This window comes from Coturnix japonica, unplaced genomic scaffold, assembly GCF_054131305.1.
Source record: "Coturnix japonica strain WE unplaced genomic scaffold, WE-NBRP24 Scf040, whole genome shotgun sequence".
Classification (NCBI taxonomy): Eukaryota; Metazoa; Chordata; class Aves; order Galliformes; family Phasianidae; genus Coturnix; species Coturnix japonica.
The window spans coordinates 3,992,175-4,017,339 of record NW_028188943.1 but is presented as its reverse complement, the minus strand read 5'-3'; the positions used below and the strand labels follow the sequence as shown (position 1 = coordinate 4,017,339).

Here is a 25,165-nt window from a genome sequence, read left to right as displayed (position 1 = left end):
CAAATAAAAACTTCTCCAAACGTAGCAAACGTGAATCTCTGTCAATAAATAAATGAGTAATTGAATTGATTTCTGTTTCCCCTCTCCCCCGCCCCCCTCAACTTCCGAGATGAAGAAACACCTGGTATCAATTGGACAAATGCACACAGTGAAGCCAGGGATGGTCTGAAACGCAAAGCAGCTGAGCAGCTTTTAGAAGAAAACAGAGTAGTAACAACTTCTGTACCTACATTCACCACTCTGAGATCCTGTCTGGGTCACCCAAGGCTTGTAAATAACCACTGGGTCGGTTCTGATGTCGAGTGATTTGTTGTCAGTTCTCTCATGGTTCTCAGGTCAGTTCTCCGGTGCCAGGATCTGCCACAGGGCATTCTGACCACGGGCATCATGTTTCTACGCTGCCGCCTGCATTTAACAGGCAATGGGACTGCCCAGCATGTGCAAGGCAGCACCTCTTTCACACCACCAGAATGTTTAAGGCTGTTGGGATTGATGTTAGTGTCCCATTAACACTGAGGCTAGAGATACCCTTAGGATTGACATTACTATTAGCATTACTTTGATGGTGCCCTATCTGGGTCATTTCCAGGGGATGTCAGGAGTAAGGCACAGTGTCAGGAGAAAAAGAACAGACTCTGTTACTTTATAAACGTGATAATAGAGAGAGTTCATTGGAAAAAATACAACTCTTAAATAATACAAAGCATGCTTCTGATTGGATGCAGGCATCATTTGGGCTCTGATTAATATTACTTTTAAGGTAAAGATTATTGTTACCTTAATGATTGTTTTTTGGATTATGATCAGGGTTAAGGTTCCTTTTGCTACAAACTTCTAGCATCATTTTTGTTGTTACATTTGGAGTTAGAGACGATTTTAGAATCAGGGTAAGGGTTAGGATTAGAGTTACATTGCGGGTTATTGCTGTTATTTTACAGCTCCTGTGAGGGTTGGGGTCTGGGTCAGGTGTTTAAAAAATGAAATGAGAAAAGAATAAAAAAAATATATTGAAAGCTTCAGATTTCCTTAATCTTTGTGGGAATCATATAATGTGCAACTCAGATCTACCTCTTCGTGCAGTGACTGCCTGTAAATTTGCTAGAGCCTAATATAATATGGCCTTGTGCTTTCCGCTAACTCACCTTCATTTCATTTTCATTACATTTGCTTGGTAGTCAGATTTTGGTGTGTGGATATTTTAAAACAATCTAACTGACATTGGCAAAAAATTAAAAATAAATTAAAAAATGCACGACAGCATCGTATCAATTTTTATAGATAAGATACAGAAGAGCAGTTTCCCTTAGTTTTCTGTGCCTCTTTACTTTCTTACCCTCTCCCCTTGTGTGAGAAACTCTCAAAGTCAAAGATTTCTAGTTAGGCAAAGATGGCAGCGATAGCAGCAGTGCTTATTCATTACTGCAATACTGCGCGCACATCCCCTGTTGGCAAGGGAGAAACTGCACACCAGTCAGTGAAATCAATTCTGTTCTATGCCCTAAACCCACTGCAGGTGATGCTCTCATGGCTCTCATTGGTTGAGCATCTCAGGCTCACAGACTCCTCGAGACTGTTGCTAGGATTCATTTCCATATAAGGTCAATTACCAACCTCTTGTTTTTAGGTCTGCCTTGTACTTTTCTGCGGAGAGAGAAGGGCAATGTTTCCAAAAGTCAGTACATTCATTCTGTCCTGTGCTGGGCTCTACCCACCCTGTGTATTTATCTTGTGCTTGTCTCAATTCTCCCCATGTCAGAATGCCCCCAGTCTGAACTTAACTCTGTTCAGCAACTTTCTTGGTGGAAAAACTACTTATACAGCTGTTTTACAAGAGGGTTATACATTCAGTTAGGGCCTACACTATGTACTGAAAATACTGGAAACTTCCACTGCAAAAACACACTCTACCTCTCCCATCTGTGCAGCCTTGCAGACCCAGAGCATGCCAGGTTATTTCTGCTTTCATAGCATTTGCATGCTGTAGGGTGAGCACAAGGTTCTGCTGCTTGATTCTTCTGCAAGAGCTGCCTACCGGCAAATGGTTGCAGGGATGGAGGATGTGACAGAAAGCATTTGTCTCCACAAGAGCAGAGTTACATTCAGTGCAGAGTGTGAGAGTCAGGTTGGTGTGGAAAAGCACTGACACGCTGGGGATGATGCAGTGCTCACATGTCTAACACTCACAGACATTACTGTCAGAAGGATGGTGCTGTGTTGTGCTTCTACCTTTGGCAGCCCCTGGAGAAATGCTGTGGCACACAGAACACCTTTGTATTGCACTGACTGCTGCCATGCAGCATGGATTTAACACACCAAATCCAGAGGAGCATGACTGCATCTAACTGCCCTGAGAAAAACTACTGTAGCTGAAGAGATGAGGAGGCAGCTGCTCATCTGCAGAACAAGCAGTACTGCCAGACACTGGGCCAGGTGAGCACCTCCTGCTGCAGCGTGATGATGACAGGGCTGGAGATGATCTGCAAAGCCAGCTTAAAAGTGGGAGACATGAGTCAACATGGCAGGAGGACAGAGGTGTTAGGGAGCAGCCAAGGCATCAAAGAGTATCAAAAGGCTTTGAAAGGTATCACAAAGCGACAGCCAGGAAGACTGGGATTATCATGAGCAGCAACCTGGATGCTAGAGATTATTTGCTCCCATACAAAATGGTAGAGATCTTGCTGCAGACATCCCAAAGCCAGGCAAAATGGGAACCCAGAGCTCTGCCTGCACGAACCCCACAGCCAGAGTGTTGCAAGCTGAGCTGCCTTGCTGTTTGTTGCATTCATCGCAATCACTGTGAATGAAGACTCAGAATGCAGTCAAGGCGATGACTGAGCATGAGAGTGACTTTATTCAATAAAAGACAGGAGGGCTTGAGAGGTCAGGGGTGAAGATGGGACCCCTCTTGTCAAGATGAGAGTGGCTCAGAGCTTGTGCTGCTGCCTGGTGCCTGGGACTGGCAGCCTGACTCTAAGTCCCCATCTAAGATGCTCAGCTTCACCTCACTGATGCTGACCTGCTCCTGCATGGTGGTGCTGCTGTTGGGGCACTCGGGCTGTGCTTGGGATGGGCAGCACTGCAAAGGCGCTGGGTCACAATCCAGGCAGGTGACTGCTGTGTCTGGCAGGCTCAGGTCACGAGCTTCAGCAGAGCCAGGAGATATGAGAGCATGAATGTGGATGAGCCCCTTGTGTCCATCACTGTTACCATGTGGAAGGCTGTCATCCGAATTGCAGCGATTCGTGCTTATTAAGAACTCTCCATTGATGGAAACACACTGCACATCACTACTTGGTTTGGATCTTTGGGGTTGACAAGGGCTCGAATCACCTAGGAAGGCATAGAAACACAAGGGTTAGTGTCAAACGTTTGCAAGTTGAATCATGAAAGGTTGTTGATACTTGGTAATAGAGTGGCGGCAGGAAGAAGCAAATAGGCTTCAAGCAGCAGAGCCACTGTCTTGAAAGTGATCCTCGTGCAGGTCCAGCTCGTGTGTTGTTTCACTGTAATCTGCTTCTTTGGGTCTACCTAGTGGGCAGCAACACTCGAGTTGTTACTGATATCATTGAAAAGAACTGGAGACAATTGTTCTATTCCTAAGAGCTTCAAGGTGCCTAGAAGCACAAATAGAAACCAGCAGTATTTCATCACTTCACCAAAAAGAAGGTCAAACACCTGAGCTGTGAAGAGCAGTTACAGAACCTATGCATAAGATCACACCAGACATACTTTGTTCTAACAACAGTTATGGCACATAGTCCATTTCCTTCAATATTCCCAAAATGAAATGATGTGGAGCATTACAGGGAAAGAAACACTGCACACAGACACTATGACCCTGATTATACTCAAGCAGCAGACTTAAAACAAGTCAGAGTTTTAGATTCCAGGATATTTCAGGACCTATCATGTGTGAAATTCAGTTACACAACAGTGCCTAGGTGCCTGCGTTTCAAGCAACTTTCAGATCACAGCCATGTAAAATAAAAACAAATTCAGTGCAGAAATAGCAATCCTGTACTATAATACTCATGAGATTATCCATTTTTTATAGCACTCTGACTAAGTTCTAAAACTTGCTCATCCCAGTTCACTTCAACAATTTCCACCAATTCAAGCAATGCAGTTCTGAGATCCTGTGTATGTTAGGCAGATAGAATTGAACAGTGCAGAAATAATCTCTGACAGCTTTAAGAGCTCCGTTCTGCTTACAAACTCTCAGTCCAAAACTATTCACAGTTTTAAGGCAATGAACACCTGAAGCAGTTGGATCATCTGCCATTTGCCGCATTCTGCTTCTTGGCATCATGATTAGCACAAAGGGTTTTCTGCTGTCCTGCAGAGATGGACAAAGTCCTGCTTACAAATGGACCAAGTTTCAGTGTACAGCAGAGTTTGTACCAGACTAAAAAGCCACGTCATTCAATTCATGTGCTCAGGTTGTTATGCACTCAGAAAGGAAACAGAACTGACTGTTGGATTCTGAAGTCAATCTGTGGGGTCCTACATTACCTCCTGATTCTGGAAGAGGAAATTCTAATAGCAAATGCAGAACTTTGACCTTTGTAGACATGAGAAGAGCTGGCATTTAGGAACATTCATTTCAGGGAAATCAAATGATGTGTCTATATTTTTACTACAGATAGTATAGGGAGCAGCCAGTTGAAGAACCAGATACAAAAAAATCCAGCCCATTGGCAGGAAAATACTTCTCCTTAAATTCTGTATGCTATCATGGTATAGAATTAGGCTACAGTGCCACATAGGCCAACCAAGTGTAGAACCAAATCCACAAAATACTGGTAGACAAAGCAGCAAAAACAGGGACAATATTCAGCAGACTGTGCTGTGGCCTTTCTACCCACAGCTCAGCATGTTCTGCCATCCGAAAAGCAAGGCCTCTTGTCAAGCTCTGCTATTTCCCTTCTCAGTGTATTCTAGCACCACTGATACCCACTGGTATCCTCCTGTAGAGTGCCATCATATTGTCATCATCCAAAGGGAAAACCCACACAGCAGAGCATACAGCACTACACCCATGCTCCAAATATCTGCCTGAAAAACAAAAAGACAAGCTTACAAACCCGAAGCACCTCAAATGGCTTCCTGACAGACTGGATTGTCTGCCCTTGCCAAAGCCCACATATAGCCCATGAAAAGCTGGCTCTTTCCCTCAGGAAAAAAAACCTTACGTCCCAGAGAAAGCATATAACCCTAATTCAATTGTTCTTCCACTCAGCTTAGAGCACTACTAAAACCAGCATCTTCACCTTAGCTCATCACACTGCTGCAGTTCCTTTTACAAGGATTTCACTGGCAAAATTTAAATCAAAGCCGTCACAAGGGATTTAGCACAGTTACGTGTTACTGGCTACAAGAGCTGTCAGCACAGTCACCTGTCTGGCTTTGCTGCTGTTCTATTTATGTAGAGGCACAACAAGGTTCAGACACCTCACAGTGCAATTCTCACTTGGACTGTAAAGAAAAAGGAGGCTTGAAAAGCAGCGTGTGGAAAACAAAGAAACAAGAATTAGAACAACAGTGGGGCCATGGCACTTGTAGGAATTGCTCCGCCTTTAACAGCAGAGCGATTCAAGAAGGATGAGGGCATTCCAAACCAGACCAGTTTGGACAGATTAACAACTGCAAGTAGTGGGTTCCAAAATTCCAGACATCTCTCAGTTTTTAGTACACTGTGCATTACAATGGAAACAAGTCTTCACCTACAACTTGGAAGCTAAAGACACGTCTGACAAAACAGACTGCACAAAAATGATGGATAATTAACAGAGCAAATTGCTCTTTCAAAAACTTAGTCATAGAAAGAGATCTCTGAAGCTGCTGTTCTGTAGAGCCCCAAAGCAGTCGCTTGAGGCAGTTCAGGATTAGCCAGAGACAAACCAGCCAGCTGTGTGAACTGAGACCAATTGCACTTTTCTAGTCTGTGGCCACTGACAGCTTCTGAGAGCTACCAAGCAATGCAACCTAGCAGAATTCAGAAGGGAAACCAAGAGAGCCTACCTGAGCTCCACTGCCTTTAAATGCTCTGTGGAGAGGGAAGGGAAAGAGGGGAAAACAAACACCGCTCTACATCCCTCTGAGCCAATATACGCTTTGCCCTGGATTAGCTCTGGTGCTGCATAAGCTGGGCTTCCACAGCATGTGTTCAGGTGCTAATCAAGGCCTCTCTGGAAGAACACAAAAAATAGAGAGAAACGTTTGCTTTAACAGAGTTTATGTCTTCTGGTCATTACACTTCAGGAGCCTCAGAGGCTTCTTCTCCTGTGTATGTTTTCATTCACCTTATATTTTGCTTTCATTCAATGTGACCTCACTCATCAAATATTGTCTAAGAGCATGAGTATCACATGAATGTGCAGATCTCAAGCTGCTCACTTATCTAGTACCCTTGGCATGATGCTTTATTTTCCTCAGCTGATCATCTAGATAGTGCCTGTTGATTGTGCAACAACAGCCTGTTGGTCTCGATTACCTGTGAGAGGCTCTAAATTTGGCCAGGAAAAATCATTTGAGGGTAAGTAATTCTCTTGGAATCAGTAAGGCAGTCTTCCCGTGCTTTCATAACAGCACCCATCTTACATGTTAATAAAGGCTTCTGGAAATCAATTTGAAGATCAAGAAACAATTCAGTTCAAGCATATGCAATCACAGGATTTGTACGTCACCTGCAAAAGTCATTTTATTCTATCCACAATCTCATCCTACAGACAGTTCCTTAGAAGGTTCCTTAGGCACACCAACCCCATGCTCCTATTACAGACCCTTGCATAAGACAGGTGATATACCTACAAGATTATCTACAGCTTAGACTATGAAAACAGGGAGTCTAGCTAGAGAAAATTATCTACCTGTGCTTCTGAGCAATCTGTTAACCACTCTCACACAGTTCAGGCCATTCCAAACAAGATGCAATGACATGTCAGCCACAGAAACAGCTTGATTTTAGGGTGTTTGTTTGGACAAGCCCCTGTTGCATACAGTGCTCAAACATGCATTACTTGGGGGCACATTGTATTTGATTTAACACATCCTCTTACCTTTGGCTTTGCACAGAGTCCAAAGTCTATCAGCTTCAAATTGTCAATCAGCAGATTTTCCCGGTGGATGAGAAAGCAGTCAGGAATGATTTCCACCCAAGTGCCCAAGGAAACATCTTTTCTCTTCTCTTATTTCCTGCTGTGGACAGTGGTTCCCAGTCTACTCAAAGCTCGCTCGCTCTCGCTGTCTCAGAGATCTTCACTGACTGCTGGCAAGTTCCCATCTTCCAATATCCCAGGTGGGAAATACTAGCTTGTATCTGTTGGAAAGGACCTGGGGACTAGGAGGACAAGTGGTGAGAGACCACAGGCTGAATGCAAGCCAGCAGTGTGCTCTGACAGAAAAGAAGTACAACAAGATCATCAGCTGCATTAAAAAGCAGCACAACCAGACCAGGACAAGTCATTCCTGCTTCAACACTCATTGCACCACATGTACAATACTGTATCTGGTTTTAGGCCAGGAAGGATAACAACCTGAAGCAAGTTCTGTGGATGACCTCCAGCCTGTGCAGGGGGCTGAAGCTCCCACTCAGAGAAGAGAAGCTGGGGAGAAAGATGTTTGTTCAGAGTGCAGAGGAACCTCATGGCAGCTTCTCAATGCCTACGGGGTGGGGAGAGGGGGTGCGTATGAAGATTGACTGAGGCTCTGGCCAGCAGGTCACAATGGGATTGTGACAGGAAACAGTCATACACCTAAACAGCAGACTAGATAGAAGGAAATAGCTTTCCAAGCACTGAAGTTATTACCCAGAGAGAACATGGAGCCTCATCCCTCGGACATGTACTTTTTTTTCAGTGGGGAAAGGTTCTGTAGATATAGGGATTTCATAAGATGCCTAGGAAAATGCTCGTGCTGTAATGATTTGCTTTACTGAGTGATACCAGCAGCTTACAAAATGCCAAGCTCTAACCTATTGGTGAGGAAATATTCAAGCCTTCCAGTACCTAACCTGTGCTTCAAGACTTCAGAGACAGAAAATCCATTGGATGGGGCCAGAGGAATGCATCTCACCCCATACCCTCTGTATAGCCACCATTTGTTTAAAGGATCACTCTTCCTTGAGGCACAAAACTAGAGCAGGTTACACAACAGACTGACACCACAAGGGCTTCTCTCGAGATACAAACTGCAGCAAAGAGCATCACAAAAATGTGAAACCAACACTCAGATCAGATCTGTGTCTCTGCTCCACTCATTAGGAGCATCATGTTTTACTCCCCTTTCAGAGGAAGATACTTCTTCAAGGATAACAAAATCCAGCTCAGCTACAGAACATAGTACCAAATAGCAATAATTATCTCACATTTCCTGTAGGGAAAGAATCCTAAGCACAAGTTATTCTCTGAGTTTCAGCTGGGACTGAATTATTTTCTTCAGTGTCTGATTTAATACTACGTTTCATTCTAGAGAAACAATGGAGATAGCGCAGTGATGCTTACAGCTGCTGCCAGGCAGCGTTGTACAGAGCCACAGTCAATCTCAGCTGAGAGCCCAAGGAAGTGAGAAGGGACAGAACTAGGACAGCTGACTTAAACTGGCCAAAGGATATTCCATACTATATGACATATTGTGGAAATAATATGTGCAATAATAATGTAATGTAATGTAATAATATAATAACTTCCTCCATTTTACAGCCAGAGAATACTGCCCTCTGAACAACCAGCAACAAGATTTGTGGTGCTCTGTTAAACTTTTTCCAGCTCTACAGCATCTTTCAAAAGGCAATGGGACCAGTAGGCTGCATTCCTAAGTACCATCCCACCTGCCCCCGTGTTCTTGAGAACTCCACAACTCCAACAGAAGATATTCTCATATTTAAATGCCTTTTGGCTTACCCCTACAGTAACTTTCTCCATGATTTTTAGTGCAACTTTTTCACCAGTAAGAAGATGCCGCCCGAGTTTTACCTTTGCAAAACTACCTACAACTCAAAACACAGTTGCTTAAAGTTGAGTGTGAATTCTTCACTATTATAATATTACAAGTAAAGCAGAGTACCTAGCATACACTGTGTGTAATGCTTTAATTAGAGGAAGAGGTAATCAGAACCATCAATTTCCAACTGGTTTCAAAAATCCAATTTCAAGTTTATACAAATGAAACCTGACTTAGAGAACTGACAAGAGCTGTCAATCTATTCTCAGATTAATTCTAGAGTGGTGAGACAGACTGTTAGGCGTGCTGTTTCTGTACAAAGATGACACTTACCCGTTCCAACTGTTTCATGGAATTCCTAGTACTTGAGAATTTCCTCGTAGTCACTGACAGACATCCTGAATGTGCAAGAACTGAAGATCCTCCAAGCACGTGCAATGAGGAAGTGCCAGCAGTGTTCACATCCTACTTAGGACATATTCTTAGAGGCAGAAGCGACACTCGTGGCAGATCCAGCAATGCTCATCTTCTCACCAACGTGCATCCCCCTCTCACCCAGCAACAACAAAACACAGTGCATGAAGCTGGCTTCACTTAGGTTAACAATATGGAACATCCCTCAGGGCTTTGTGCCACAGAGCAGTAGCAGGGCTGGACTACAGCTTTAGGAAGCAGTGAAAGCCTTTCCCTGTATGGTTACAGTGTCCCTGCACGCACCCCACAGCCAGAGCGTTGCAAGCTGAGCTGCCTTGATGTTTCTTGCACTCATCCCAATCTCTGCGAATGAAAACTCGGAATGCAGCCAAAGTACTGATTGAGCACGAGCGTGCCTTTATTCAATGGAACAAAGGAGGGTGTGAGAGGTAAAGGCTTTAAGATGGGACCAGTCGTGCTGTTGCCCAGAGCCTGGGACTCTTGGCCTGATTCTACCTCCCCCTCAGAGATGTTTGGCTTCTCCTCTGTAATGCTGACCTGAGCCTGCATGGTTGTGCTGCTGTCGGGGCACTCGGGCTGTGCTTGGGCTGGGCTGTCCTGGAAAAGCACTGGGTCCAGGCTGGTGCCTGAGGAGTCTGGCAGGCTCAGGTCAGCAGCTTCAGCAGGTATGGGATGAACGAGAGCTTCAACGATGATGGCATTCTTCTCTTTATAACTGATGTTATACGGAAGGCTTTCATCTGAACTGCAGCATCCTGTGCTTAGTAACAGTTCTTCATTGATGGAATCACAGGATGCTGCATCGTAACATGCCTGGCGTCTTGGAGATATACAAGGGCTCGGGTCACCTAGGAAGGAGTAGACGCACAGCAGTTAGTGTCAAAGTTTCACAAGATGAATCATGAAACAGGTTCTTGACATTTGGCTATGCAGTGATGGTGGGCAGAAGCAAATAGGCTTCTAGCAACAGTGTCACTGTCTTGAAAGTGATCCTCGTGCAGGTCCAGCTCTTGTGTTGACAAGAGACTCATTTGGGAAAAACAGGGGTCAACTGAAGATGTCAGGCACAGGCTTGAATGCCAGAAGGATGTACAAGCCCACTGAAAGCATGAATTCTACCTGTGTTGCTGACAAGCAGTGCTTTGAAAGCTGGATTTGCATGCTTACCTGCCAGGACCAAGACTTCAGCTTCAGAGGGCTCCCTAGCACTGCTCTGCAGTTGGCGTTTGGCCACAGGGGATGGTTTGCCCAGGCAGAAGCAGGAACGCCAACTGCAAGCTGCTGACTCTGCCCTCTTACTGGGAGAACTCATTCTGCAGAGAAAACAGAGCATGCTGTCAGACGTGGTGCAGGGTGAGGGAAGAGCTGCACCGAGCCCTGGCCAAAAGTTGCCTGTTCCGGGCAATGCCTGGTTTCTGCTGAAACACAGCTTAGAAACGCGCTCTGTTTCAAACAGCAAAGGACGCTTCCTTTCCTACAGCTCAGCCCTCAAGTCCTGTTGGCTAAATACCTCTCAACGATGTCAAGCAGGGACATGGATCCCGAGAATGTCGGAGGCTCCGGCTGCTTTGCTCTCCTGGGGCAGGCCTTCAACAGGGAACGAAGGCAGGAGATGAACTTGCCCCGTTTCTTTGGCTCTGCGCAACAAAACAAAGAAACAAGTTCATTTCAGCCCTGGCTCGGTTGGACGAGGCTGAGCGCAACGCATTCAACAGAACACGTAACAACAAAAAGCATGTTCCCAACAAGGACACACAAGAACGGATTTTCCCCATCCCTGGAGGTGCCCAAGGAGCTTAATGCAGTTCTCTTGCTGTACTAGGGCATTAACGAACCCCCTGAAAGCCACGTTCAGACCCCATTTTACTAACCCGCATTGTCAAATGTAAAATACGCACCTGGCTTTGGCAATGAATTGAGGATGGACTCGGGCAGTTTTCCCCTGATGAGTTCCACGCACTCACCAGGGAAAAAACCAACCTGTAATAAGAACAAAAAGACAGGTGGGCATTAGCCCAAGCCCAGAGCCAAAGGGAAGGTCCTCTGACACCGACGCAGGGCAACTGTTTGCATCCAGAAGCCATCCTGTGCAGGCAGAGCAGCTCCAACCAGAGATTCTAGACACTACTGAAGCTGTGCTCTCTAGTCAAAAATGTGTGCCTACCTCAAAGCCATGCTTGCCTCTCCAAAAGGGGCTCATCTCCTTTGGTGGCATATCAATGATGCACACCAGATCTCCAACCTGCAAGAGATTGAAACATCAATCCCAGCTTCAGCACAGCTGGCAGGAAAGCACAGCTAAAACAACAGCCTTCTTCTACGACACAAAATATGAGAGTATTCCCGAGGCGTTCACACTCTATACTACTCCCTGTGCACAACAACAAGGAACGCCTGGAACTGCTTACCTCCAGAGAGAGCTCATCCGGCCCCTGGGCGACGTGGCACTTGATAACATGGGCTGCTGCAATCGCTGGTACGTTGAGAGATGACACAGCACGCACCAGCTGCGGCTCCCGCATGTTATCAGCCTGCAAAACAGAGCACAGGCCGTGGTCAGGAGCTGAGGACAAGCCAAGACGATTTCAAGGTGAGGAGCACATCTCCAGAGAAAGCTGCAGCAAATGTGCTCCATCCTTATCAGGAGCACTTCAGAAGGAGCTGCACGTCTCATCACAGTTATTTCCCTTTCTGGCGTGCATTGCCAGGCCATGCAAAGATGCATCTCTCTCTACCCAGACTAATCAGCAATGGCACTGGCGCAGACAGCTGGCCAGGCCCTTTTTGGCCCATTCTTTCCTGCAGGAGAGTACATCTGCAGCTACTTCTAATGGCTCAACACAGGGAACAAAGACCAGCCAGAGCTTCATACTGTACCTCCGTCGCCGCCACCTCAGGCTCACGGCTGATCTCACTGCACGCAGCACACATCACAGCAAGTGTGAAGAGCTGGAACAGAGCAGAAACACACTTCTGTTTTCTCTATTCACACAGCACAGGATGGACAGACTTCTTCAGAGCTACCCGCGCATACCCTGCGGCAAAACCATGCGGGCGGACAAAACATGGCACGTACCTGGCAGTGAGATCACCTCAAGCTATATGCAGCAGTTCCTTGTCGCTTTGCTCGGATGATATGAGAGCAAAAGCTGCACCGAGGCAGCGGGTGGAGGGCGAGGAGAGGAGAGAGAAAGAGCAGGTCAGTGAGAAGGGCTAAGACATCCATGGAATAACACACACAGCACAACCGCCCCACCCACTTCCTGCAAGACATGCTGAGTCTCAGACTACGTGATGCCTGTCCACCCAGCAACTTTACGATGCTTCCACTACTGAGCAAAGACAATGGAAGAAGCACGGGACAGGTGCCAACTTTACTGATATCCCCTTTGGAACGTGTGTACCAGGGGAAAATTACGTCTGATGGTCAAGAGTAAGCAATACGGTGCTGTGAGCTCCAACAGCCAGCAGTTCTCAACACCTCACTGCCCACCCATCCATCCCATGCAGGTTCAGCTTACCTACAAGCTGCTGCACACGACGGTGTGAAGAAAAAGGCAATAAAGTCACTAACTAACTAACTAACTAACTAACTAACTAACTAACGGCACTAACTAACTAACGACACTAACTAACTAACGACACTAACTAACAACACTAACAAACAACACTAACTAACTAACAACACTAACTAACTAACAATACTAACTAACTAACAACACTAACTAACTAACGACACTAACTAATTAACGACACTAAAGGCACAAGAACAACAAGTCAACAACCACTCCGACCACTAGCTCACCCACAAAGGAACACAGAACGCACCGCTCCTCCCCTCATTCCAGCCGCTTATGACATCACCAACGGCCAACAGCCTGGTCCACCATGACCCCCCACAAGGCGGGGAGCCAAGACCACGTGGTCACATCTGATTCCAACACGGCACCACAACATTCCAGGACTCAGTGTGGGCTTGGAATTCTATCCTGGTGTGGCAGCGCAATGGGAGGTGTTAGGGCACAGCTGAAGAGCTGACAGACAACGGACGTTTCCAAAGGAGGGTGCCAGATTAACTCTCAGCATTCTCTTGCGGGGCTCTTAGGAATGCTTCAAACCCATTTTCACTGCCTAGCTCATTTCTAGAAAGTCCAGTTGAGAAATGCTCACTTTGTCTGGGGAACGCCTCTATGCATCATGAATGAAAAATAAAATAAAATGGGCATGCGACCCTATGAAACTTACCTCTCTGCTCTTGCTGTCAGCCAGACACCTCAGATGAGCATGACGTGTCCCTGCTCCTGAATGAAGATCCACCCAAGTCTGTGTTCCTCTCTGCTCCATCTCTGGGTCTAAAAGAAACACAGACAGAGATGATTACAAGATCCTTTGTGGAGACGAAAGACAAGGGTGCACACGAATTCTGTTTAGCAAGAAATACTACAGTCCCAATGGACTGCGGTGGTAGTACTTGAATCCTCATTTGGGACTGGAGCTCAACAGGTCAACACATCAGAAATAACACAAAGTGCATCTGGAAGACGTGTCTCAAAGCCCAGAAAATCCAACACGGGAGGGGGCTGGACAGTGGACCACAAGTGTCCATTTCCATTGCAGCTCCCTGTAGAGAACAGCACCAATCAGCAGGCGTGAATCAATTCATTCACAAGCTGCACAATGACTCTGTTCTTTACGTGATAAAGAAACACAGAGATTCCTGACCAAAAAGTTGGGAGTTAATAACGACCAAAGAGGTTCCTGTTCCTACGCCTCATCCTCTCACCCCAACTCCTGGGTGATGCCCACAGGCTTCAAGTCAGCACTCAAATCCATTGAACTCCAGTCACAGAACTCCATCAAGAAGGATGTCACACATGTGACACTTACATACATTTTGCATCAGAAACAGTGATGCCAGCAGGAGCAGAGAGGTGACTGTCCCCCTGTACCCAGCACTGGTGAGGCCACAACTCGAATTCTGTTTCCAGTTTGTGGCCCCTCACTGCAAAAAAGACACTGAGGCTTTGGAATGTGTTCAAAGAAGGGCAACAAAGCTGGTGAGGGGTCTGGAGCACAATGGGGCCATATGAGGAGAGGCTGCAGGAGATGGGAATGTCCAGCCTGGAGAAGAGATGGCTCAGGGGAGACCTCATTGCTCTCTATAACTTCCTGAAGGGAGGTTGCATTGAGCTGGGGGTCGACCTCTTCTCTCGTGTCATTATTGATAGAACTAGAGGGAATGGTTTTAAGCTGCAGCAGGAGAGGTTCAGGCTGGACATTAGGAAATATTACTTCTCAGAAAGGGTGGCCAGGCACTGGAATGGACTGCCCAGGGAGGTGGTGGAGTCACCCACCCTGGGGGTGTTCAAGGAATGACTGGATGTTGTGTTGAGGGACGTGATTTAGTGGGAGCTAGTGGTAATAGGAGAACGGTTGGACTGGATGATCTTTTAGGTCTTTCCCAACCCTGGTGATTCTATGATTCTGTGATTCATACGCTAAGAAGCAAGGAGAGGCTCTTTTGTTAAATCTTTCAGTAGAGAGAAGAGTTGATATTTGCTTCTCCCGACAACAGAAACACGGTACCAGCTTTCTAAGCCAACCCACCTACAGCAGGCAGACAACGCATATGTAAAGGAGCACGCACATCCCCTCCGGCATCACTTGAGACGACAACCCACCTTCAGATCTCTGTGCATTTCCCTTGTTTTACAAAGATGCAGCCTCGCTGCAGCTCCATGGGTGTCACACAAGGCCTGCAGGACCTTCCTCCACAAACCCCATTTGCAGGCCTTGCTCCGTGAGGATTGCCACCGGCCCTCCTGAGCAAAAACAAGCACTAAGAACAAGAGCAAAGCACACTGGATTCGCCCTGGCCTGGCTCAAGCCCCAGTCTTACCAGACAGACCCTGGGATGAAAACTACTCCACAAACACCAGATGGACACCAGCAAACAAGAAGTTGATCAGATCTAACCCCAAGCAAGCACCAAGCCTCCCCAGGAAGCTCTTTGCCATCTGCTTTGTCATCACCTTACCTTTCCCTTTCCCTTTCCCTTTCCCTTTCCCTTTCCCTTTCCCTTTCCCATTTCCTTTCTCTTTCCCTTCCCTTCCCTTCCCTTCCCTTCCCTTCCCTTCCCTTCCCTTCCCTTCCCTTCCCTTCCCTTCCCTTCCCTTCCCTTCCCTTCCCTTCCCTTCCCTTCCCTTCCCTTCCCTTCCCTCCACACCTCAATCCCAAAGTTGTTTCCACACCTGCCAGCACGTGTTACCTCCCACCTGCTCATCGCACAGAGCTTCAACAACACCAAATTTGCTTCCGGGGCCCTCCTTCACCTCACTGTGCTAACACTCATGATTCAAATTACACAGAAATCCTAGCAGAAGTTCTCAGTGAGAACTGCACCTAACATTCCTCCTTCTACAAGCAACAGCCACAACAAGTGGTCATGAAAATGCTTTCATCAAAAAGAAGCAGAGACGGCACGGCAGGACAGATGTACTCTGTGTGCACGTCTGAAGCCTTTTGAGAACCTAGTCGTTCTTCCTGCAGGACCCCTGTCTTCTGTTAAAAGCTGAACGGTCCCCAGAGCACCTGTTTCCATCAGCTGCCACCATCCAAAGCAGCCAGCCTTCTTACAGTCACCTGGCCCAAACATCCCTTTTGCTCTACACTTGATTCATGCAAGAGATGGGAGCTTGGCACGCAGACCATCCTTCCAACAGCACATCCCAGCAGCAAGGGATCACAGCGCTGGCACAGCTGAAACAAAAAGGGTGTGCGAGTTTCCTGTTAGCACTCAGTGTGAACAAATCTACCACTGAGCAACACCGTGAGCCCCCACTCACCTCAGCACAGGTCAACCTGTAACCCCAGCCTTCCCCTATCCATGTGCAAACGCACACCCATTCACCACCCTGCCTGCTTTGCACACCCCCATGCACGCACTGCATCGTGTGCCCTCCTTTGCATTCACAGACGTGTGCCAACCACCCCTGGGAACACGTACGTGCATACACCTTCCACAAACACCCCTTTGTGTGCACCTGTGTGCAACCCAACTCCTCAGCACACGCACGCGTTTGTGCCACCCTGTCCACGCACTCACCACGTGCCCTCCAGCACCCAAGGATTGCAGAGATGCTCCAGACTGTGCCAGAAATGGAATCTCAGAGTGCTGGGACATTATTGATCACTAAGGAAAACACTTGGAAGCATATTCAATCTGCAGAAGCTGTAATTACTGGGCACAGTTAGCTTTCCTATGGCTCAGCTGGAGGAGGCGGGTGCTCTCATACATCTGAGACACTCGCACAATGTTGGGATCATTCTGATGGAAACTATGTCTTCAGATATCATGGTTAAAACCATCCAAGATGATCATGCAGAGCCTTAGCTCTTGAGCAGCACTTCTTCCCCACCCTTCACTACTCCAAGCAGCTCCAACAAACTTCTCAGAAGAAATCCAGGCCAGCACAGACCTGGCAGACCAGAACCAAGTGCAGCTTGTGGGAGGGCAGTGCCCACTCCTTGCTTCCACCCTGCTCCAGCAGGTTAAGGAGTCTGAGCCTCACTGGCCTTTGACAGCTCAAGACTTTCAGCACCTCATGCCAACATTTCTCACTAAGATACACCTCAGGCATTGAATTCTCTTCTCACTACCTCCTCCCAGTCCTCCCGTAACAACAGAAACCATTCAGATTCTACAGCAAACTACAGCATCTACCCTGCAAGAGCACACTGAACCACCTGCAACAATGAAACATGGTTTTGGAGAGTGGGTATGAAAACACACCTTTAGACAGCTGTCTCCCTGTAGCCAAAAGGAAACCAAGAAGGAAAAGAAAAGTCCAGCCTGAAACATGCCCATGCTACTAGCCCAGGTTTTTCACAGTCAATGCAGAATCCATCCTGTTCTTGAGGTAACAAATGACCAGTGAGTCTCCCGTTGCTCCACCCCTTCTCCTTCAAAGCCCGAAAAAGAAAGAATAAACAAGCAGAAGAAACCCAGACGTACCTTTCCACACACAGAGCAGAAAGTGGAACAGCAGTTGTCTCCTTCCTGAGACATGGTGGGGAGCATCCCAGAGGAAGCCCAAGTTCTTTGCTTCTCTCCACAGGGACTTCAAGCACTCTTGGCAAGAGCTGCTTTTGTTCTTTCTTCAATTGTTTCCATCACCAGAATCTCCTTTGGAAAAGGAACCCGAAAGAAAGAATCAGCAAATGAAAAAGAATGAGCAATAGCCACTTTACCAGCTTTCTTCTGACATGCAATTAAGACTCTTGACTCGGGCAAGGTCTTAAAATCAGCTGGTTACAAGAACTGTCCCAAAATATATCCAGCTTCTGTACAGCTGCCGTTATTTCTGACAGCATGTGTAATCACAGAATCATAGAATGGCCCGGGTTGGAAGGGACCTCAAGGATCATGAAGATCAATCACCTCCCTGTCCCTGCTGGCCATCCCCTCTTCTGATGGAGCCCAGGGGACCATTTGCTCTCTGAGCTGCAAGAGCACGCTGATGGCTCACGTTCTGTTTTTCATCCACCAGGACCCCCAGGTCCTTCTCTGCGGGGCTTCTCTTAAGGACTGCTCCTCCCAGGCTGTAGAAATGCCTGGGATTCCTCCAGCCCCAGTGCAAAACCTTGCACTTTGCTGTGTTGAACCTCATTAGATTCACCTAGGCCAACCTCTCGGTTGAGCTCCCACTGAATGGCATCCCTTCCTTCCACTGCGTCAGCCGCACCACTCAGCAAACAGCAGAGGGTGCACTCCATTGCATCATTGGTGTCTCTGATAACCATGTAAAAAAGCACTGGTCCCAAGACAGACTCCTGGATGACACCACTTGTTATCGGCCTCCACCTGGACATCAAACCATGAATCACCACCCTCTGTCCTCTACAAAACCTCTTTGTCTTCTACTCCTGCTGCAGCTGCAATGGCTGCACCAGCATGACTCACATGTTTGACAGTCCTCCAGCTCTGGCCTAGCCATGCACAGCAGCAGTCCGTCTCCCTCCCAGCTCACTCACCAGTGTGCTGCTGTGCCCCAAATTCAGTGCAGCAGCACTGAGAGCAGGCAGCACCCATCACCCTCCTCTAACTCTCTCTGCCAGCTGCGATGAGGACTGACACAGCACGCCCACCCCAGCCCAGCTTTTCTGCTGAGACACCTCCCAGCAACCACCCAGCACCAATCCCAGTTGCTGCAAGCTGTCTGAGAGCCTGCTGGAGTGCACTGACAATAACTTTGTGGGCCAAGCATTAAGCACACCAAGCAGAAGGGAAGCATTACTGGACATGGTGCACAGCAGGGGTTAAGACTGGAGGTGGTCAGGGCTGTAGTGACCATGCCCTCCTAGAGTTCCTCATCTCAAGGAATGCAGGCCTGGCAAAAAGCAAAGTCAGGACCCTGAGCTTCAGGAGAGTCAGCTGCAGGCTGTTCAAAGAATTCTTGCATGAGAGACACTGGAAAACTGTTTTTAGGGGTAAAGGAATGGAAAAGAGATGGTAACTTTCTCAGAAAACCTTTCTCAGAGCTGGAGCTCTGAGCTCCATCCCGACCACACGAAACACAGCAGAGGAGGCAGGAAAGCAGCATGGCTGAACCTGCTGGTTACAGGGAGCAACAAGAAGGAAATGGAGAAACAGCAGAAACGGAGACATGCAGCCTGGTCGCTTTGGTGGCCTTCTACAGTGGAGTGACAGCATCAGTAGGGAAAGGAAAAGCAACTGACATCACTCAGCCAGACTTTTGCAAGGCCTTCGATGTTGAGCAAGTTTCCTGTTAGAGCTCAGTGTGAACAAATCTACCACTGAGCAACACCCTGAGCCCCCACTCACCTCAGCAGAGGTCAGCCTGCACCCCAGCCTTCCGCCTATTCTGCTCCATTGATGGAAGCACACCGGGCATCATTGCTACTCACCCGACCAATGATGATAGGGGCAGAAAAGGGAATTCCTCTTTACCTTTCAGATGAAAAATTGATGACTGTGTGGAATCTTCCCAGTACAGCTGCGGGGCCTTCCTTTACTTGTATCCTGCTGCTCCATGTCACAGTGGGAGAGCTGCTCTGGCCTCTCCTCGCAGCCTGTGCGTCCTGCAGTGTGAGCAGCTTTGTGGATAGAGGAGATACCCACACAGACTTCGGCCTGGATAGAGAACTGTGCCCTACAACATAGAATAGCCCTTGGTACATTTACATCATGCTCTTTTCCTTGTGTGTGAGCAATCCTTGCTCTTTTCAGATGGTACTATGAGCGTGTGACACCCCAAACACATAGTTAGCATCTGTCCATATCATTAAGGCTCTCGTCAAGGCAGTTATTTCAGCCTTCTGAGGGGTAGTCCCCACGGCTGATGGTTGTGCTTCCATTCCCTGCTCAGTAGCAGTTACTGCATGTCCTGCCTTACAGCCTCCTTGTCTCACAAAACTGCAGCTGCTGGTAAACCAGGCGTCTTCTGCATCTTCTAAGGGTTCGTCCTTCAGCTCCGACCGACTGGATGTAATGTGCAGCATCAGTTGTTTCAAAGCAGTGATGTCATCCTGGTTCTCCACCAGGGGAGTTCCGCTAAGGAAAGATACTGGGTTGGCAATAGTAGTTACAATTATTTCTATATCACCCTGCTCTACCAGGATGGCCTGGTATTTCGGGAATCTTTGGGGTGAAAGCCAATGTCCCCCTTTTGCCTCCAATACAGTAAACACTGCATGAGATATTAAAACTGGTATCCTTTGGCCCAGTGTAGATTGATGGGCTTCTTGAATATTGAGCACCAGTGCACCCTGGATATCCCTTACTCACTTCAAGCTGTTTCAAGTTTACCATCAGTCCGTAGCTGTGTATCCATGGTCGGCACCCTCCTGTCATTCCTGGCAACGTATGGAGTTCCTTGGCAGTTTGCAGCTCAGGGGTTGAGCAGATGGCTTCTTTCTTGGCAGTCCTTAAGGTTCAAAGTCCAGCTGTCATCTCCTATCCCAAATACGTCACTTGCTGCTGAGTTAGTTGTGCTTTCTGTCAACCAAGAAACTCAGCAAACTCTCAGTCTATTATACACAGCCCTTTTGTTGCTGTGGCACCCACGTGCTCCAGTAAAGTTCCACCCTAGGATGGAGGATGCCAGGTCTCAGGCTCACGAGTTGACCAGTTCTCAACAATCATTTAGCTGTTCTCACAACCCTGGGTAACACTGTCCAGGTTCACTGAGTCTCTTCTCCCTCTATTAGGGAGAACAGATACACGCAAGTACTCGTATGCTATCATGAGGAATCCAGTAGGTTACATTTAATTTAGAAGCATGATGCAATCAAAAGCTCGCTTAAATAAAAGCATACCCTTTTCTTTCACTCAAAATAATAGCCCAGAAAAAAATAAAAACAAAACAAAACCCTCATCATAATTGTTAAAGAAATTATCTACTAGATCTCGATGGAGAGTGGAGACACATGCTAGTTTTAGGAACACAGCACTTATCTCATTATCTGAATGCATCTCAAGGCATGCTCCTTGTGAAACTGTGAGAACTTCTATCATTAACAGACATGTACCGTGCCCTGATATATGGTTAAACCGCTTGCAGTACACTGTCAGATGTACAGGATGGCAGCTGTATGTGCTGTGACCAAATAAACCCCACACTGAAACCTTTCAGAATTTTAGGACCTACAAGTATTGCATTCATATTTAAAGTAAAAAATTCCTAAGCTACACATGTTCTAGGTTTCCATTTGTTAGATACAACATACCTTTGGAAGTAGGCGCCTGAAAGGATATGCCTTCTACTTGCTTCTCTGTCTGGCTCTTCGAAAAGAAGGCCTTTGAAGCAGGAAATGCAAAGGGCAGCTCATTTCTTAACGCTGACTCTGCATCAACATTCTCTGTGTTTGCACGCTTCTTAGATGCCACTTTTCTTGTCACTGGAGTTGACAGTGTGAATTCCATATCACCCAGTTGAGTATCATGCCTCGAATGCTGCCAGAGATGGAACAAAAGGTTTTCTGATCACAGCCGGAGAAGTTACTGTCAAAGAAATTCTAACAGCTGAGAAGGTCAAACACAATGCTTATAAAAATATCATACATTATTTGGCTATTGAACAAAACAGTTGAAAACTCTGATTCTCTCCTAGAATAAGTTCGTTTCTTATAGACTGTCAAACGCCATTTTTTGATTTGTTCATCTCAATTCTCCATTGAGGATTAACCCTCACCAGCTTATCTAAACATAAATATGAATTATCACTTGGTTTAGTTAAAAATTTGAATAATATCACAGTGGATTTTTTTGTCCAACACAGTAAGATTGAATTTCTTTTGGTACCTTTCAACCTCTGCCTACCTCCAGCCTAACTCCAGAATCTTATTAACTGTGCCTTATCTCTTCCCATTGTGTTTTAAAATCCTCACTGACTCCTTTACTTGTTCCCTTGCTTGCTGTTTCTGTGCAAACCAAACACTGGAGTTAGGGATCACGTCAAACCAACCATGGCCTACAGGTAGAAGGCAACAAAATTTATGCTTAACATACTTCTTTGCTCTATCTTTATCTTCCTTTGGTCAAGGTCCACTAGATACTTAAATATGGAGTAAGCACTAGATACAATGAGAAGCAGATTTCTAGATTAAGAGCTGTATTTTTTCTGTAAGAAACTAGCTGTACATCTTCACACACCTGCTTTGTTTTCTGAGTATTTAGATCGAGTGGAGATTCTTCAAACACTGAAGCTACATCAGAAAATTCCATGGATCCAAACGCATCTGGCACATGGCTGCAGTCTGGCACATCTTCATATGCCAGAGCCTTTTCAGACAGAAATGTTCCATCGAGATTCTTTTGCAGAATTAGAAGGAGGATTTCATCAGAAGATTTCAACACCAAAGTCTAAATAAGATTGCTTTGCAAGTTCCAAACTATGGCTAACAGCTAATGGAAGTCCACAGGCCAGCAGCACAAACTTTTATATTATCTTCTTAATATTCTAATTGTTGATATGATGTTCCTATCAAGAGCAGAAGGGAAATTACTCTTAGAGCTCAAGTCATCTTTCACAGCCTGTGTCAACAAGAGCAGCACCTCACAGCCTTTGGTTTCAAGACCCGGACCACAAGCTAGCTAATGATTTTACACAGAATTCCAGAGTTCAAGTCACTGTTTACATTAGGGCTGAAATTGTACTGAAAGCCTTCAAATTCATCACACTTAATTATCACTGGCACCACACATAACTCCACGTTACATATGTGATCACACGCAACCTGGCAACTTCAGACAATTTCCAAAGCACTCCACTTGCACTTGGCTACTAAAGTACAGAAAAAGGAATTAACATCAGAAATAGCTGCAGTCAAAACCATCTAAGAATCCAAGTCTCCAGGAAACAAGGAAAGCAAATCCTCTCCAGGACTGTGTTCTAAAAGGAAACAGATCAGAAAGGTGAGTTCTTCCCCCCTTTGACCACCCACTCATGTAACGTCCATGTCATTTCTAAGTATGCTGCCCAGACCAAGACTGAGGATGCTTCAGAAGAAGACCTTCCCTGCTAAGCCAAACAGAACAAGTAAGGTAGCAAAATATGTAGAGCCAAACGAGGAAAGGTGCTCTAAGAAGGTAAGCATCACAAGAGACCAACAGGAATACTTACACAATCCAAACAATGCACAATTTCTGTTCCACAAGCTGCCAAGAGGAATGTGTGCAGTACTCACAGCGCACCATGTACACTGCTTACTGCAGTCATACTGCTTCGTAGGACCAGCCCAACTTACTAAAACATTTTAATGAGCAATCCGAACTGTCTGGATCAGCACGGTTCACTTGGAAGGGACCTTCACAGATAAACCTGAAGAGGTGAGGCGACTGCACTATCTAAACCTTAAAGCATATAGGACCTTAAAGCATAAGCTTAAAGCACAGAAGCATGACCAGCAGGTCGAGGGAGGTGGTGCTGCCCCTTCCACACTCCTCTCATTGAAACCCCATCTGGAGCACTGCACGCAGTTCTGGAGCCCTCAACACAAGAAGGACTTGGAGATGTTCAGGCAGGTCCAGAGGAGGGCCATGAAGGTGATCAGAGAGGGCTGAAAGCACCTCTACTATGTGCACAGGCTGAGAGAGATGGGGCTCTTCAGCCTGGAGAAGACTCCAAGGAGACCTTAGAGTGGCCTTCCAGTATCTGAAGAGGGCCTACAGGGAAGGCTGGGGAGGGACTTTTCATAAGGGCAGGTAGCAACAGAATGAGGGGAAATGGCTTTACATGGGAAGAAGGTAGATTAGGATTGGATATTAGGAAGAAATGCTTTACTGTGGGTGTGGTGAGACACTGGAGCAGGTTGCCCAGCAAGGCTCCAATATGATTGCTTTGCAAGTTCCAAACTATGGCTAACAGCTAATGGAAGTCCTCAGTCCAGCAGCACAAACTTTTATATTATCTTCTTAATATTCTAATTGTTGATATGACGTTCCTATCAAGAGCAGAAGGGAAATTACTCTTAGAGTTCAAGTCATCTTTCACAGCCTGTGTCAACAAGAGCAGCACCTCACAGCCTTTGGTTTCAAGACCCGGACCACAAGCTAGCTAATGATTTTACACAGAATTCCAGAGTTCAAGTCATTGTTTATGTTAGGGCTGCAATTCTACTGAAAGCCTTCCAGTTCATCACACTTCATTATCAATGGCACCACAAATACCTCACAAAGAAGCATTATGACACCACAAAGGGGCATTATGACGTCAGAAAGGGCATTATGACATCACAAAGGGCATTATGAATCACAAAGGAGCATTATGACATCACAAAGGAGCATTATGGCGTCTCAAAGAGCATTATGACGTCACAAAGTAGCATTATGACATCACAAAGAAGCATTATGACATCACAAAGGGGAATTATGACGTCAAAAAGGGTCATTATGACGTCTGAAAGGGGCATTATGACGTCACAAAGGGGTGTTATGACATCACAAAGGGGTATTGTGACATCACAAAAGAGCATTAAGACATCAGAAAGGGGCATTAAGACATCACAATGGGTCATTATGACGTCAGAAAGGGGCATTATGACATCAGAAAGGTGCATTATGATGTCACAAAGGGGTGTTATGATGTCACAAAGGGGCGTTATGACGTCACAAAGGGGTGCTGGGAAAAGATCTCTGTGTGGAGATTGCTTCTACTAGAGGTAGTTCTATAAGACTGTTATATAGAGCTGTGCAGGGGCTGTAAATCTGTCTGCAGAGGGTGATGATCAGTTCCAAGTGTCTGCAGTCAATGCTCATGGACAGAGCCCATCCAACCTGGCCTTGAATGCCTGCAGGCCTTGAATGGGGCATCCACAACCTCCTTGGGCAACCTGTTCCAGTGCGTCACCACCCTCTGAGCAAAAAACATCTACCTAAGATCCAACCTATACCTCCCCAGTCTCAGTTTTAAACCATTCCCCCTTGTCCTATCATTATCCACCCTCATAAACAGCCATTCCCCCTCCTGTTTATACGCTCCCTTCAAGTACTGAAAGGCCACAATGAGGTCTCCCCGCCGCCTTCTCTTCTCCAGGCTAAACAAGCCCAGATCCCTCCACCTTTCCTCATAGGAGAGCTGCTCCAGCCCTCTGATCATCACAGTGGCCCTCCTCTGGACCCCCCCCCCAACAGCTCCACATCCTTCCCAGGCCTGGACACAGTGCTGCAAATATGGCCTCACAAGAGCTGAGCAGGAGGGGACAATCACCTCCCTCTCCTGCTGGCCACCCCTTTTTCAGTGCAGCCCAGAACACACATGGATCTATCTTT

General features: G+C 46.6%; 1 protein-coding gene and 2 long non-coding RNA genes across 3 annotated transcripts; all 3 read right to left on the bottom strand.

Moving 5' to 3' along the window:
- Nucleotides 1-2,853: 2,853 nt before the first annotated feature.
- Nucleotides 2,854-9,286, bottom strand: LOC146753054 (uncharacterized). Its single transcript, XR_014940286.1, has 3 exons — nt 7,059-9,286; nt 6,022-6,188; nt 2,854-3,330 (listed from the first exon to the last, which is right to left on the bottom strand). It is a non-coding gene; the product is annotated as an uncharacterized LOC146753054 (long non-coding RNA).
- A 301-nt stretch (nt 9,287-9,587) lies between these two features.
- LOC146753053 (uncharacterized) lies at nt 9,588-11,902 on the bottom strand. Its single transcript, XM_085531010.1, has 6 exons — nt 11,784-11,902; nt 11,540-11,617; nt 11,274-11,355; nt 10,886-11,012; nt 10,543-10,688; nt 9,588-10,223 (listed from the first exon to the last, which is right to left on the bottom strand). Exons 1-6 carry the CDS (start codon nt 11,895-11,897, stop codon nt 9,706-9,708), a joined length of 1,065 nt encoding a protein of 354 aa, XP_085387136.1. The 5' UTR covers nt 11,898-11,902; the 3' UTR covers nt 9,588-9,705.
- A 166-nt stretch (nt 11,903-12,068) lies between these two features.
- LOC146753052 (uncharacterized) lies at nt 12,069-15,425 on the bottom strand. Its single transcript, XR_014940257.1, has 4 exons — nt 15,057-15,425; nt 13,621-13,727; nt 12,452-12,524; nt 12,069-12,324 (listed from the first exon to the last, which is right to left on the bottom strand). It is a non-coding gene; the product is annotated as an uncharacterized LOC146753052 (long non-coding RNA).
- Between the last annotated feature and the right edge of the window lie 9,740 nt (nt 15,426-25,165).